This window comes from Heptranchias perlo, chromosome 38 (assembly GCF_035084215.1).
Source record: "Heptranchias perlo isolate sHepPer1 chromosome 38, sHepPer1.hap1, whole genome shotgun sequence".
In the NCBI taxonomy this organism is placed as follows: Eukaryota; Metazoa; Chordata; class Chondrichthyes; order Hexanchiformes; family Hexanchidae; genus Heptranchias; species Heptranchias perlo.
In genome coordinates, this window is record NC_090362.1 from 10702165 (window position 1) to 10717005 (window position 14841).

Here is a 14841-nt window from a genome sequence, read left to right on the forward strand (position 1 = left end):
AACTGCAACATATTGCTGGTTTGTGAATGAGCATGTTTGTGATATTAATACACACAAGTCATTTTTATTGTTTCTGCTTGTAGTTTATAAAGAAGTCAATATAGAAATGTACTTTGCTGAGCATGGAGATATTGTTTACAGGAGTACACCTACAGACTTTGATCATATGGTCAAACCCAGCATTGCTGAGAAGAGATATGACTCCACTTCCCAACTGTCCGGCCCCCAGTCACATTATGGGCCGCCATCTCAGCCCAGTTTGAACTCCTCGGTGTCCCTGCCAGCGCACCCCAAACTTTCTCCGTCTGAAGGTAATACGCTTTCTCTCCACATTTATTTTGAATGGGTTGGGTATGTGCTTCGAGTTACCAATACATTAAATAGCTGTCCGTCCGATGTTGACTTAATTCTGCTTACAGCCTTTGAAACATGGCACAGATCTGCAGAATTCAGTACATCCAACGTTAAAAAGCAGAGTGGCCACGTACAAACCCATCAGTCATTCTTCTGTTCCTGTGTCGTTGCGACAAAGGGTTTGCTTTTTAAATGCACAGTAAAGAAAGAACTCTCATTTTTATGGTGCCTTATCAGGTCCTCAGAATGGCCCAAAGTGTTTCATAGCCAATGAAGTACTTTTGAAATGTAGCCACTGTTACATAGGCAAGTTCAATAGCCCATTTGCTTACAGGAAGATCCCATAAACACCAATGAAGTAGATGCCAGTTAATCTGTTTTGGTGGTGTTGGTTGAGGGATAAATGTTGGCCAGGGAATTGGGGGAAGTCCCCTGCTCTTCTTTTGAATATTACCTTGGGATCTTTTACATCCACCTGAGAGGACAGGTAATGTCTCATAGACAGCACCTCTGACAGTTCTCCCTCAGTACTGCACTGGAGTGTCAGCCTAGATTATGTGTCAGCAGTGGGTAGCACTCTCGCCTCTGAGTCAGAAAGTTGTGGGTTCAAGTCCCACTCCAAGACTTGAGCACAAAATCCAGGCTGACACTTCAGTGCATTGTTGAGGGAGTGCTGCACTGTCGGAGATGCCGTCTTTCAGATGTCCTGTGGTCATGAAAGGCACTATATAAATGCAAGTTCTTTCTCTCTTTTATGATCAGCAACTAGGAAATATATGGGACAACACTCCACCCATTTTATCCCCTCTCTCAATAGGTGTAACTTCCTCTTCCCCTCCCATCCTCCACCCCAGATTGGGCAGAGATCAGACAGTTGGTGTGTGGGGTAAACATTGGCCTGAGTACAAGTTCTGCTTCCCGGGGGATGCGTGTGATCCACAGCTTAGCCAACCTCAAAAAGTTAGGTTTATGTTTCAAGGGCAGCCTTGATCTCTGCTTTCTTACAAAAAATTGTTTTAAATGCAGTTTGGGTGTTGAACATTTTCTCCTGTTGTTCCTATATTGGTCATCAGTAATAGAGGCACAAGCAGGAGGAACAACTTCAAGCTGTTTACAAACCTGCTTTTCAAATTAATTTTACCTTTTTCTTTGGTCTTATGCAGAAAATCTGATTCTATTGTATCTGCATCCAATTTAAATGTTAAACATTCTTTGAAATGTATTTTCATCGGTAGTAAATAGAAGCTCCCCAATGAATAAATGCATATTGAAGGATAGCAGGTGTGTTTCCTGCTCTGTGCCAAGTGTGATGATCTCAGTTGGGCTACAATTTGCAACAGCAAGAAGTGCCTGTGTATGGACCTCAGGATCAGGCTCGGCCATGATGTTCTGGTGGAAAAGCTTGTGGGCAATTGCTGTCTAGATGCACACATGAGGAACGGCCAGATCGGTGAGCTACTTGAAAGGCCTGCCTCTGTGGCACCGTGCCCCGGCGGGGGACGGCCTCTGTTGGCACCGTGCCCCGGTGGGGGCCGACTCCTTCAGGAGAGGTGGGGGGAGAGAAAATTGGGCGTTTTCTGTTTTGAGTTTTGGTTTATAAAAACCTCTTTTGTCTTTAGCCCGACTGAGGTGAAGTTAACTAAAGTCTTACTGTGCTTTTTCCCCTCATTTCCAGTGAGTTCAATGCCACGGGATATACCCAACATCCTACAGTCGAAGCCAGAACTCCCTCCTCAAAGCAATCCCCAGGCTTTCAGACCCACTGCTCGAGACGAAACTGTTCATTCAAATTTTTATCCCCAGAAAAATTTCCCAATTTCTGAAAGAGCCCCTGTGAATGGAATGGAGCAGCCCCAGAAGCAAGCTGCCTCAGCATACAACCGCTTCACCCCAAAGCCATACACAAGTGCTGCACGACCCTTTGAACGCAAGTTTGAGAGTCCAAAATTTAATCACAACCTCTTGCCTAGTGAACCGCAAACACAACCGAAACCAGAGCAGCTGCCAAAACCACACAGCTCTCCACAGCCTCCGGACTTCGACAGCGGAACTGACACATTTCCCAGGCCGTCTGACCCCAGACCTAAATATCAAGCAAACAACATCAACGCAATACCTAAAGCTATTCCTGTGAGGTAAGAGCCTTCATTAGCATTTTTGTAAAGGATCGATCTTGGGTGTTTGAAACTATTTGGTTTTTTTTTAAGTGGAGCTTCAAAGCAGTCACACTGCAGTGCTCGTGTGAGTGCCTCAGATCAGTTTAAGTGCATCTTAGATTGATTTAACACCTGACCTAAGCCACTCCACAAACATGCTGGAAAAGCAGTAAATGAGCACGGCAGCAATTGCTGACGGAAATCATTTGTAGCTTTACTCCAATTATCTATCTCTCGTATCTCATGAAAAGTGTAAAAGAACATACGGTGTTTCAGGTATCAACCTTTCTTCAGAACCAGAGGATGTTACAGAAGAACAGTATTTAATAAGGAAAAGAACAGGGTGGGAGGCGTCGACGCAGACACGTGCGTAAAGTGCTCAGGTGGGAAAAAGGAGTTGATTAAATGGCAGAAGTGATAATAGGCTGAGACTTTTTTGACCAGGAGCGGGCACTCTGCTTCTTCCTTGAACACAGCCCCCAAGAGGTCCCCATCCGCCACCACCCTTCTCCACCGAGCTAAACTTATTCTCGCCTTGAGCAACTTTTTCCTTTCACTCCACTCACTTCTTCAAGATAAAAGCCGTCACTATTGGAACCCGCATGGGTCCTAGCTATGCCTATCTTTTTATGGCTATGTTGAAAATGGGAGGGATGGGTGCTGGGGGAGCTGGAGGGGTGGGCGCTGCGGCTGTGAACCCTCCGACCGAACACTGCTGCCAAGTGAGGTCTGCACCTTTAGTGTTGACCTGCTTTTTTTCCCCCTTCTCCCACACTCCTGGACTGCAGGGGCCAGCTCTGTATTCAGTTTTTGTGTTTTAATTTCTACCTGCCCATCCCCCCTGCTCCAGCTATTCACATTTTCTGTCTCTCAAATGTCTTTAATTTCTCTCATTGTGCCTCCTGTTGTCTCAGGCTAATATCTCTTCTGCCATTTAACCATTTCCTTTTTTCCCCCACTCAAGAACTTTACAGGTGTGTGTTTGTTCTGTTCCTTTTTAAGTGCTGTCCTTCTATAATATCCACCATTGCTGATGAAGGGTCCACACCTGAAACATTAACCTGTCATCTCTCCACAGATATTCCAGGGTACAGTAGCATAGTGGTTATGTTACTGGACCAGTAATCAGGAGCCATGAGTTCAAATTCCGCCACGCCAACTGGGGAATTTAAATTCAGTTAATTTTTTAAAAATAAAATCGGGAATAAAAAGCTAATATCACTAATGGTGACCGTGAAACTACCGGATTGTTGTAAAAAAAAACATTTGGTTCACTAATGTCCTTTAGGGAAGGAAACCTGCCATCCTTACCCGGTCTGACCTATATGTGACTCCAGACCCACAGCAATATGGTTGATTCTTAACTGCCCTCTGAAATGGCCTATCATGCCACTCAGTTGTACAATCCCGCTACAATAAGACTTTCGCCATATGGACTGCAGCGGTTCAAGGAGGTGGCTCGCCACCACCTTCTCACAGGCAATTAAGGATGGGCAATATATGCTGGCCTTGCCAGCAATGTCCACATCCCATGAATGAATTTTTTTTTTTAATTGCCTGATGCTTCCAGCATTTTCTGTTTTTGTTTCAGATTTCTAGCATCTGTAGTTTTCCATAGAATCATAGAAAGTTACTGCACAGAAGGAGGCCATTTGGCCCATCGTGTCCGTGCTGGCCAAAAAACTATCCAGTTTAATCCCACTTTCCAGCACTTAGCCCATAGCCCTGTAAGTTATGGCACTTCGAGTGCACATCCAAGTACTTTTTAAATGAATTGAAGGTTTCTTCCTCTACCACTCTTTTAGATAGTGAGTTCCAGACCCCCACCATCCTCTGGGTGAAAAAATTTCTCCTCCGCTCCCCCCCTAGTCCTTCTATCAATTACTTTAAATCTATGCCCCCTGGTCACTGACCCCTCTGCTAAGGGAAATAGGTCCTCCCTATCCACTCTATCTAGGCCCTTCATAATTTTGTACACCTCAATTAAATCTCCCCTCAGCCTTCTTTGTTCCAAAGAAAACATCCCCAGCCTATCCAATCTTTTCTCATAGCTAAAATTTTCCATCTCTGGCAACATCCTTGTTAATCTCCTCCTCACCCTCTCTAGTGCAATCATGTCTTTCCTGTAACGTGGTGGCCAGAACTGTATGCAGTACTCAAGCTGTGGCCTAACCAACGTTTTATACAGTTCTAGCATAATCTCCCTGCTCTTACTTTCTGTTGTTAGCCGAGGCGTAGAATATATCCTGTATGCCTTTTTAAGCACCTTATCTACTTGTCCTGCTACCTTCAAGGATCTGTGGACCTGCACTTTTTTGTTTTTACTTTGTGAAAGGACTGCCTGCAGCAAGGATGTTTGCACGGTTCAGAGCAAGGAACCCATGGGTATTCCAGCAGGCACCATGTTTATGACATGGTTTATGTGTATGACGTGTATTGTAACGCAGCTCTGGGCAGGCCCCTGGTGTTTCTTTCCCCTCAGTACCAGAGAGCATCTGGTGTCTGTAGAATTGTTCCCAACAGGAGTCGGCACCTAGGGAAGGGGAAAAATGTTATACCAAAGTTATGTTTAGTTTACTGTAGTAAAACTTTGCCTTGGAGCATCCAATCTGATCTATTTTGTGCTTTCATGTCCCAGTGTTACAGAATTGGCATTGAGTATATATCTGAGGTGCTTTAGCCTGTTCCAGAATGTGTTATGGTAGCTGGATTAATGTGCTGCTATTCAGATGAGGTTTGAGAAGGCATTCATCCTGCAATGTTGTCAGCTTCATTCTTTGTAGTGACTTCGCTCACAAGAAGCTGAAAATTGGCAGTATATCAGTTTGAAGTTTCTTTGCTTTCCCACATGAAGCAGAATCGATGCAAGGTCCCTGTGGAATAATACTTTATAGAATAGCTTCATCAGACACTGACACCGGACTGCATTGAATATCCTAAAGCCTTCAAAGCTCTAAATTAAATTTGTTTTTCAGGAGTTCAGCTGCAACACTAAATCATGGTTTCATGATGTAACCATTTGGCTAGTCTGTATCCTCTGGACTGCAACTGTCTTGTGCTGTTACACTAAACCTCAGCCCCGTTGTTAAAGGGACGAATCATTCCAAAATAATCATGTGCTGGTATCTGATAACCATTGTGGGGGGAGTAAGTTATCTGAAACTATTGGGCCTGGAGTGGATCATTTTAAATCTCTTGTTGTATAGTAAATACTGCTGTGTACATCCCCATGATTACTACACTTGGGATTTTTAGAGCCATACTTAATGGCAACCCCATGGCCTGTAATTCTCAGACATGCTGTGTTTGAATATCGCAGGAAGTGCTTACTTTACTGCTGGCAAGCCCTCAATTTGTAACCTATAGACAACATGGTTGATTGGTTCCTAACCAACTATTTACTGTCCACAATCACCTTTCAGCTTGACCATATTCCAAGCCTGACCTTGCTGAGACTTCAGCCCAAGCACTGATTACTTGTGTCTATGATTGAAACACAAAGCCCTCAGCCAATTCAGCAAAACTCTGGGAAATTCCTCTCCAACTCCTTACGGCAACCAAGCAAAGCTCCAGAAAAGAGTGGTTGCTATGATTCTTCATAACCCCTACTAACTGGAAATTTACCCTATATAACTGGTTAATGTGTTCCTCTTTGCGAAACTTGTCAAGTTCTCATTTAAAGGACTATAGCGACTCCTTGCCATATACCTCGGCAGCTTGTTCCAGAGGACGATGACTCTGCTCTGTTAATCCTTTGGTTTGAAGATATCTTGGAGCTGCATCTAAGGAAAAGAGAGCATTCTGCAAATCCCTGTCATGCCTCCCTGCTGTTTGCCCAAAGGAGGGGCATTATCCCTAACCTGTTGGAGCACTGAATGCGGCACTGCAAACATTCACTGTGATGCTACACTATCCTGAAGTTGGGGGCTTGGGGCAGAATACTGGGAACTTTACCCCATCACTGGCCTGTGCTGTAACTGACCTGGATTTGCCTGATTGCTGAGAGTGGGTGACAGATATGGAAAAAACAATCAGCTCCCTAGGACTGCTTCTTGGATTTGACGAGTACAAAAATGCAACCAAAAGTTTACAACAAAATGTTCTTGAAGATCTGATCAGCAAAAAACTGCAGATGCTGGAAATCAAACAAAAATATAAAACAAAAAGCTGGAGAAATATGCCAGGTCAGTCAGCATCTGTGGAGAGAGCAGACAAGTTAATGTTTTGGATGTCATCTTTGATCAGCATGAGCTCTGATAAGGTCTCTTGTCTCCATACATGCTGACTGACCTATGTCACGTTTTATTGTTGAAGCTCTGATAATGAAGTATTGCAGTGAGGACTGGTCTGATTGTAGTGCTGACTGACTTGCTCTTTTTAGTCCCAGTGCGTTGGAGGATGATGATGATGATGATAGTCACACGGTGGTTGCAACAGCTCGGGGAATTTTTGACAGCAATGGTGGCGTGCTGAGCTCAGTCGAGACTGGAGTTAGTATCATCATTCCAAAGGGAGCCATTCCTGAAGGAGTGGAACAGGAAATCTACTTTAAGGTCTGCAGAGACAACAGTATTCTCCCTCCCTTGGACAAGGAGAAAGGTGAGAACCTGCTTTTCTCCCTGAAATGTTTCATTAATCTTCATTTTGACACTTTACTCTAAATGTATATCTTTGTGTCATGTGCAGAACGATTTGGAATAACTAACCAGTTTCCCAAAGCTGTCTCTCACTTGACCGTCCTGTGGGTCCCTTGACAGATCAATTCAAAACGAATGAAGCAATATCAGCATTGCTGAGCTGCACCAGGCATAGGCCGGAAAGTCGATCCAGTAAAATGGACTGCTGGGACTTCATGACAATCCACTGATATTGATTATCAAAAACTAGATTTTCAAAATGTGGGATTTGTTTGAGGCTGGGTGCTAGTAGTTAGGTGGGTGCCGGTTCCCTGTGGTTAATAGGGAAGTTGTTTTGAAAGTAGCGCTAACTGGTTACAGACCCCTGTCAATGAGTGCAGGCTGGCCGGAGGAAGTGACCAGCTGTTCGGAGGTGTCTTTAGTGGTTTTGTCTTTGTTTGGATGTTTTGGCTGTGGGTCTTTTGGCCTCATGAGGCAGTAATGAATGACTACAAGTGTATGGTGCTCCGTAACTTGGAGAATAATCACTGTGTTGCAGGCAGTGTTTTCTGGAACACTTGCCCTGTACTAAGCAAGCAAACGCAGACAATGTTAGATGCTATTGTTATGCTTCCCGTTTTAAATTTGCCATTGATGTTCATACTTATATCGCAGGGTCTGGTCCTGTGTCCTGGTGTTTCCTCATTGCCAGCGGTGCGACAGGTTCAATACAATTTATAAAAGAAAGAAAGACTAACATTTATGTAGCACCTTCCATGACTTCGTCGTCCCAAAGTGCTTTACAGCCAATGAAGTACTTTTGAAGCGTAGTCACTGATGTATGTAGGAAATGCGGCAGCCAATTTGTGCACAGCAAGGTCCCACAAACAGCAATGAGATCGTGACCAGATCATCTGTTTTAGGTGTTGGTTGAGGAATCAATATTGGCCAGGACACTGGGGAGAACTCCCCTGCTCTTCGAATAGTGCCATGGGATCATTACGTCCACCTGAGGTGGCAGACAGGGCCTCGGTTTAACTCCTCATCCGAAAGACGGCCCCTCCGACCGTGCAGCACTCCCTCAGTACTGCACTGGAGTGTCAGCCTAGATTTTGTGCTCATGTCCCTGGAGTGGGACTTGATGCATTGTTTAACCAGGTGGCCAACTGTAATATGGTCAGCTGAGAGGATAAGAAGGTTTTTACTGGGGGGCATTTTTCTACATAGCGTGTGGTACCGTTGGTTCCTAGGAAAATAACTGCAATTATTAGTGGCTAACAGCAGGGAGTGATGTGCAGATTTGAGAGGCACTGGTGCAGATATGTAAACGATCCAGAGGAAGAGAGTCCACAGTCCTTAGTTGCAGCCAAGTACCAGCAGCAGGAGAATGGGCTGGCAGGAAGCACTACTTGTGGTGAGAGTGAAACACCATTGGTTCTAGGAGGGCCAATTCTTTGGCATATTGTAGATTTCCTCATCTTCAGAGACTCGCACAGTTCCAGTGATTTCACGTAATGCAGATAGTCTGGTTACCACAATTTTCTAATTGCAGCAGAGAATGTTGGAAATGCACATCAGGTTGCACAATATCTGAAGGAGAAATACCAGCTTATGGTTTCAGATGAGTCCATTCAGCAGAGCTGTTGTGAAAGTTCCCACCTGAAACATTACCCTGTCTTTTTCCGATTAACACTGTCTTGCTGTTCATTTCCTGTCTGTTTTTATTTCAGACTAGCGACCCTGTTTCCTTGATAGCTCTGCTCCAGTTGTACGGTGCTGATGTGTTTTTTCTTTTCTCCCCTTTTAGGTGAAACGCTCCTGAGCCCACTGGTGATGTGTGGACCCCATGGCTTGAAGTTCCTGAAACCCGTGGAGCTCCGCTTGCCACACTGTGCGTCTATGACTCCAGATGGTTGGTCTTTTGCTCTAAAATCCTCCGACTCCTCGTCGGGTATGCTTTCCTCTCTCTCTCTCTGTGCTTTACCTGGAGAGTTCTTGGGCCATGTGTGGCTCTGCGGTGCTTTGCCTGCCCTGTCTCATGTGGTTCATTTGGGGTGTGGTTGCCTCGCATTGTTTAATTTCCTTTGCCCAGTGTCAGCTCCCTTCATTTCACTCCAGAAATCAGATCCATTCTGTAAATGTATGTCATGCAATTGTGATTTTCGAACGCAGAAGTTAAAGTAATCAGTGCCTCTTGATTGTAAAAGAACATGCAGAAATTAATTTGATAACATAGTTTAATATCTGAATGCTCCTGCTGATGAACCAGTCGACGTTGGGACTGCAGTTTTCCGTATGTTACCTTCACTGTGTTGGTTGCCCAAGACGGACTTTTGTACAGTCTGTGATCATAGACTTATTGTTACAGAAGATTCACTGGGTCCTCATCTCATTGGATCCTGTCCATTTGGCACTGGTTGAACTGCAGGGTAAACTTTCACCGGTGAGCAGCGTTTTGGGTTGGGGGGGAGGAAGGAGCGGTCAGTCAGCCTGGGGGAGGGGGGGTTGGCCCCGGTGGAGCGGTGGGTTGGTCAGCCCGAGGTTGGGGGGTGGAGGTCGGGGAGCGATCGGTCTGGCTGGTGCAGGGGTGGGGCGTGGGAACATTTGCCCCAGTGTGTGGCCAAAGACACACAGTTCAGTTAATTAAGCCTCGTGTTGCCTGAGTTCGATGAACCCTAATTTGCTGATCATCGCTTCTCCACATGGGGCGATGTTTCTGACAGTGTTTTAGCCGGTTATTAGAATATTGTCACTTTTGTCACTAATGGGCATATATCAAATTGGGAAGCTCCCTGAGAAATGTTGTACTTTGCTCTGTTTTCTGAGCCTCTTTAACATCAGCTGATGATTTGGTCTGAATTAGTTTAACTAATATGCTCTGGGCGTGTTTGAATCCTTGCTCGTCATTTTGTTCCTCCTCTCCTGAAGGTTTTCAATGTGTCTTGGCTCTGTGCAGCCCTTGAGGGTCTGATCCATTGCATGGCCCTGTCTAACACTGCAGGCTGCCCTGCCACAGGCATGTTTGGGAAGCACAGGGATGGAGCTGCCCCAACCCAGACCTGGCTATGATAAGTTGTGCTCTAAACTTGTGCCTTGCCTGATCTTTTGACTAACCCTGCCCAGTTTATTATTAAATTACTTCTGTTAGTGTTTAAAACCTCTCTAATAGTCTATGTCTGAATTATTTGACTGTGTTTGGACATGCTGATACTCTATCTCTCTGCTCCTTTTGCTTGTTCATAACCAACTCGCAGCCTCAACTTTCCTGTTTTTTTCTAAAACTTACTGCTTAACTTTACTTTTTTCCAAGAATTGGTATGCAACATGGAATGTTTGTATTAAATATTAACATTGCTGTACTTATTGGGTATACAGAATTCAATTTGTGGATGATTCAGTTCCTGTAGTTTAATTGTAGTGTTAAGCCGCTTTTGAAGCAGTTTCTAGACAAGCTGGAAAAGTCCTCGCGTGTAAAGTATTCAGGAAATCTGTATCAGCTCAAAGCTGACTGATGCTTTAATTAGAGCCTGATCATGGCTGTTAGAGATAGAAAAACTCCCCAGAATTGGAGTGGGGCAGCATGTTGTGTCTAACCTGTGCTGTACCTGCCCTGGGAGTGTGTGTTGGGACAGTGTAGAGGGAGCTTTACTCTGTATCTAATCCTTGCAGTACTTGCCCTGGGAGAGCTGGTCGGTGACAAAAGTAGGAAATGTTTCATTGACCAGTGCTAACATCCCTCCCTGAGCGAAGCTGCTGTTTTGATAAACTAAACTGTGTTTCTCTTTCTTCCAGGTGATCCTAAGAGCTGGCAGAACAAATCTCTCCCCGGAGACCCCAACTACCATGTGGGAACAAACTGTGTTTCGGTCCTGATTGATCACTTTTAAAGGTGGAAGTGGGTGATTGAGTGTTATTGCCAGGATACCTGGGCAGTGGGTGGAGCACAGTTTTAAGCAATAACCTGCTCTTTCACAATCAGACATGAGATTGTGGGGCAACCTAAAATGCAAATGCTCACATTCTAAGTGCTGTGACTAGAATTGCAGGCGAGCTTGTAATGACACGGCAAGTCTAAACTGTAAAGTTTCCCCAATTTCCGTGTTAACCAGCAGGGGTGCCTTATCCTTAGTATTTGTAGCTATCATTTAAAATACTAAATAGATTTTTCTATATTCAATAACTTCACAGCCTTTACAAGTTTATATAGGTAACCATGTCATAGTTTAAGTGTAGAAGTTACTTTTCTATGTCCTTTAGTTATAAAAAAATATGTTTGGCTTTGAGTGAGTATATCTGGTTGGCAGGGACTTTCTAACGAGTTATGGTTGGATGTTCGTGCTTTCCTGCTGTGGTTGGGATTGGTAGAAAAGGCACTGAGGTCTCTGGCTGTACATAACGCCGAAATCGCCTTGGAGCTCGGTTTGTAAATTAACATTTTTTATGTCTTATTTTGTATAAAACAAAACTGAAAAAAACTTTCTAAAGAGGATCTTTATATTCTGTCGCCCCGGGCCTTTGAGCAGTTGTAAAATTTGCAGCAATAAAATCAACATTTACAAGTTTAAAAAAATCATTGAAGTTTTTACAGCTTTGTATTAATGTTGCTGTGTTCTTTGAGAATGACTTGTTTTGTCTGTGCAAAGGCACTAGATCCTTTATATTTTAAGGCAATGTTTGGAAATACTGGAGTGCAATGAGTGGGATCTTTTGAAAAGTATCTTTGGATAAAGTGACAGGTTACTGTACTGTGTGCCCCAAAGTGTATTTTTGTACTAATAGACGATTTATTCTGGCACAGCAGTACGTGGCTCGCTGGGAATTCTAACACGGCTTCTGTTAATCTCTTCATCACTATTCACGTGTGGCTGACTTTATTTCCTGCAATTACTCAAACTACACGTTTCTAAATATACCACTATTATTGAATAAAAACATTTTTAAGATACCAAGTTATAGTCTTTTGTTTGTCTGATGCTCTGTTTATGTCCACCTTTTCACTCTGGTCCCCCTTTCTCTCCCCTCGCTTCCTCCTCTCCTGAAAGCACTGCCTGTCACTGGGGACACGTTCCCAGGTGTGCCAGCTGCCCTTTGGTACCTTCCCCAAATGGCCATTCATGGCGTGTGAGGTGAAGCCAGACAGTGAGCAGCATCAGACCGTTCAACTCACCAATCGCTCACAGCTGGACCAACATCTGTGCTGCTTCATATTACAGCAGGAACCGAGGAATATCGATCAGCAGTGGGAGCGCCAGCTACCTCAGGAACACCAAAGCCAGTCAGTTTTCCTGTTGTCAAGCCTGCTCAAATCAACTCCACACAGAACAAGGATCTGCTGGTCTTTGTGGCTCAGTACTGCACTGGACAGCTCATTTACCCCACGAGAAACTTGTTACATTATAATAGTGAATTGTGTATCATTTGCAAAAATTAATTGAGTTAGTACTTCACATCTGCAATTAGAACTGAATTAGGCAATCACAAGTTAAATGCACACTGAGAAGTCTCCTGCATCTTAGTGTTGCTGCAACATTAAATGCTTTCTGCAGTCAGTATGAGAGCCTCCTGCTACCTGGGCACCGAAACGCAGGCACTGCCTGGAACCTTCTCATAACCTGGGCACTGAAATCGGGCACTGCCTGGAGTCTCCTACTAACCCAGGCACCGTGGGGAGTCTCCTCATAACCTGATCACTGAAAACCGGGCACTGCGGGGAGTTTCCTGTTAACTCCAGCATGGGTTTGGGTTGTAATTCTGACTCAGAACACTTGGGAGGAGTTAGTGACATTGCACAGTGGGGAGGAAGGTTTGATCAATAGGACAGGGGAGTGAGGTAGGGTCAGAAATGGAGGGGAGACAATTTCAAAGCCTTGAGTTGGGAGGGGAGATCTGAGATGTGAGGGGAATCTTAGAGACTGGACATGAAATCTGGAGGCTTGGAGACGGCAGCAATGTCCCAGAGATGCAGAGCTGAGAATTGAGGTATGAGAAGGTCAATAGTGAAGCTGGAGAGTAGAATGGAAGGGACCTTGAAGCTGGTGTGGCAGTTCCATACTGATGAGGATCAACTGTCAAAAGGTTTATGCCTCAAATGTATCTGATACTGAGAAATTGGGACAAGAAAATGCTGATGGTATTTTTGTGCCATTGCCAGCACGCTGTTCCAGCATAGTGACAAAATATTTTTTTCAAAGGGCAGAAGACTAAATCTGTTCGTCCATGAATCAAATAGCTGCTGATTTTTACTGTTCAGTCCTTCACTCCATGTTTGACTGCTCGATTACATTTCATTTACTTTGCTTACTCTTGTGTGAAATTTACGCCACCCAGCATTAGCCGACGGATATCGTGTTTTCATCATCTGCCACTATCAGTGCATCAGCAAGTTGAAATAACTGATATTACTGTTTGCTCCCCTTCCTTTCCTGGAAGTGCTGACTCCTGCTGGTGATGGTTTCCCAGGTGCTGGTAGTCCTCCCTACCTCACCCAGAGAGCAATTCTTCATCAGTGAACCCAGGTGGAGAGTGGCTGCATTTTCCTTACCCAGGGACTCATACCAGCTCCAGACATCCACTGCTTCAGTTTCCAGCAAGAGTCACTGCATCGTAATTGGGAGCTCGAGCTGACTTTACTCCTTGGCCCAGGATGCTCCTCTTTACCTAATCCAGCACAGACTAGGAATTAAACCTGGGATCTTTCTGGGTCTGTTCAGCACTGGACAGTCACCAACTGAGGGATCTGAGTTCAGTCTGACCGTACAGATAAGTAAATTCCTGTGGATTTTATTCTAGATACAGCCTGTGCACATACCAACACCACGCAGTCAAATTGCAGTAGTGAGAAATCAGCAATTCAAACAGAGCTTGTGGCCTTTAACAAGGAACTGAAGCAGAAATAATTATCTTTAATGGAATAGCAGAGGATTTAGCTACTTCATGCCTTAAGGAAATCAGAAGCTGCTGTCTCTGAGATGGAGCCCTGCTCTCCTGGGAACACCTGAAATTTGGAAATTCCACCCGCACTGGTAACATGGAGCTGGATGCAGTCAGTAACTGCTGGGGAACAGTAGGATGTGAAGGCTAAACTTCACCGGTACGATGTTAAAAGTGGGATTTCTCCCTCTCCCTCTAACACTGCTTGTGAATAAAGGATACAGGAAGTTGCTGTCACTACTCATGCTATCCTGAGATGTAAGATGGTTAAGCTGTTTTTTCAATTTGAGAACAAGCCATTTTGCCTATCACAGATAGCGTCAAATAATGGAATAATATGTTCAATTGTTTGTGAATAAATGAAATGCAAATTAATAGGCATAGTACTCTCGTGCTGTACGAGTCTTCAAATAATTACAAGAATATCAGCCTCTCTGATAGCGCACGTTCCATTTACTGAGCTGAGGCCCCAGACTATATCTGTCTCTGTTGAGATGGTGGTAAGGAAGCTACAATTGACCTCAGCACCTTCGGCTCTGGAGAGGACCCTGCTCAGTGAATGAGTGGGTGTGGATATCAGCCAGGAAGGACAGGGCTCGGCTGTGATTGGCCCTACAGCATTGCTTCGGCTCCTGAGAGCGAGAAGCGACTGGCAGTTTATCAATGTAAAAAGTAATCATTTTCAGAGGTGTGAAAAAAAGCATCATCTGAATTCAATGTGGTTACTAAATTCACAGATTTATCAAGTATGGAACTGGGATTTAGTCAGTGACAAAAAGTCACCA

The 14841-nt window shown here is 44.4% G+C and overlaps 1 protein-coding gene across 5 annotated transcripts in view; it reads left to right on the forward strand.

The window, feature by feature from the left end:
• Nucleotides 1-12071, forward strand: part of tjp1a (tight junction protein 1a) — a 124999-nt gene extending 112928 nt beyond the window's left edge. For 2 of the 5 annotated variants that reach the window (XM_067973409.1, XM_067973412.1), the window contains 5 exons: nt 142-311; nt 2030-2489; nt 6892-7109; nt 8934-9077; nt 10919-12071. In XM_067973409.1, coding sequence (XP_067829510.1) covers nt 142-311; nt 2030-2489; nt 6892-7109; nt 8934-9077; nt 10919-11013 — 1087 coding nt within the window. In that variant the 3' untranslated portion in view covers nt 11014-12071. The remainder of the gene's footprint in view (nt 1-141; nt 312-2029; nt 2490-6891; nt 7110-8933; nt 9078-10918) is intronic. The other 3 variants (XM_067973411.1, XM_067973413.1, XM_067973410.1) reach the window with 2 other exon arrangements.
• Nucleotides 12072-14841: the final 2770 nt, after the last annotated feature.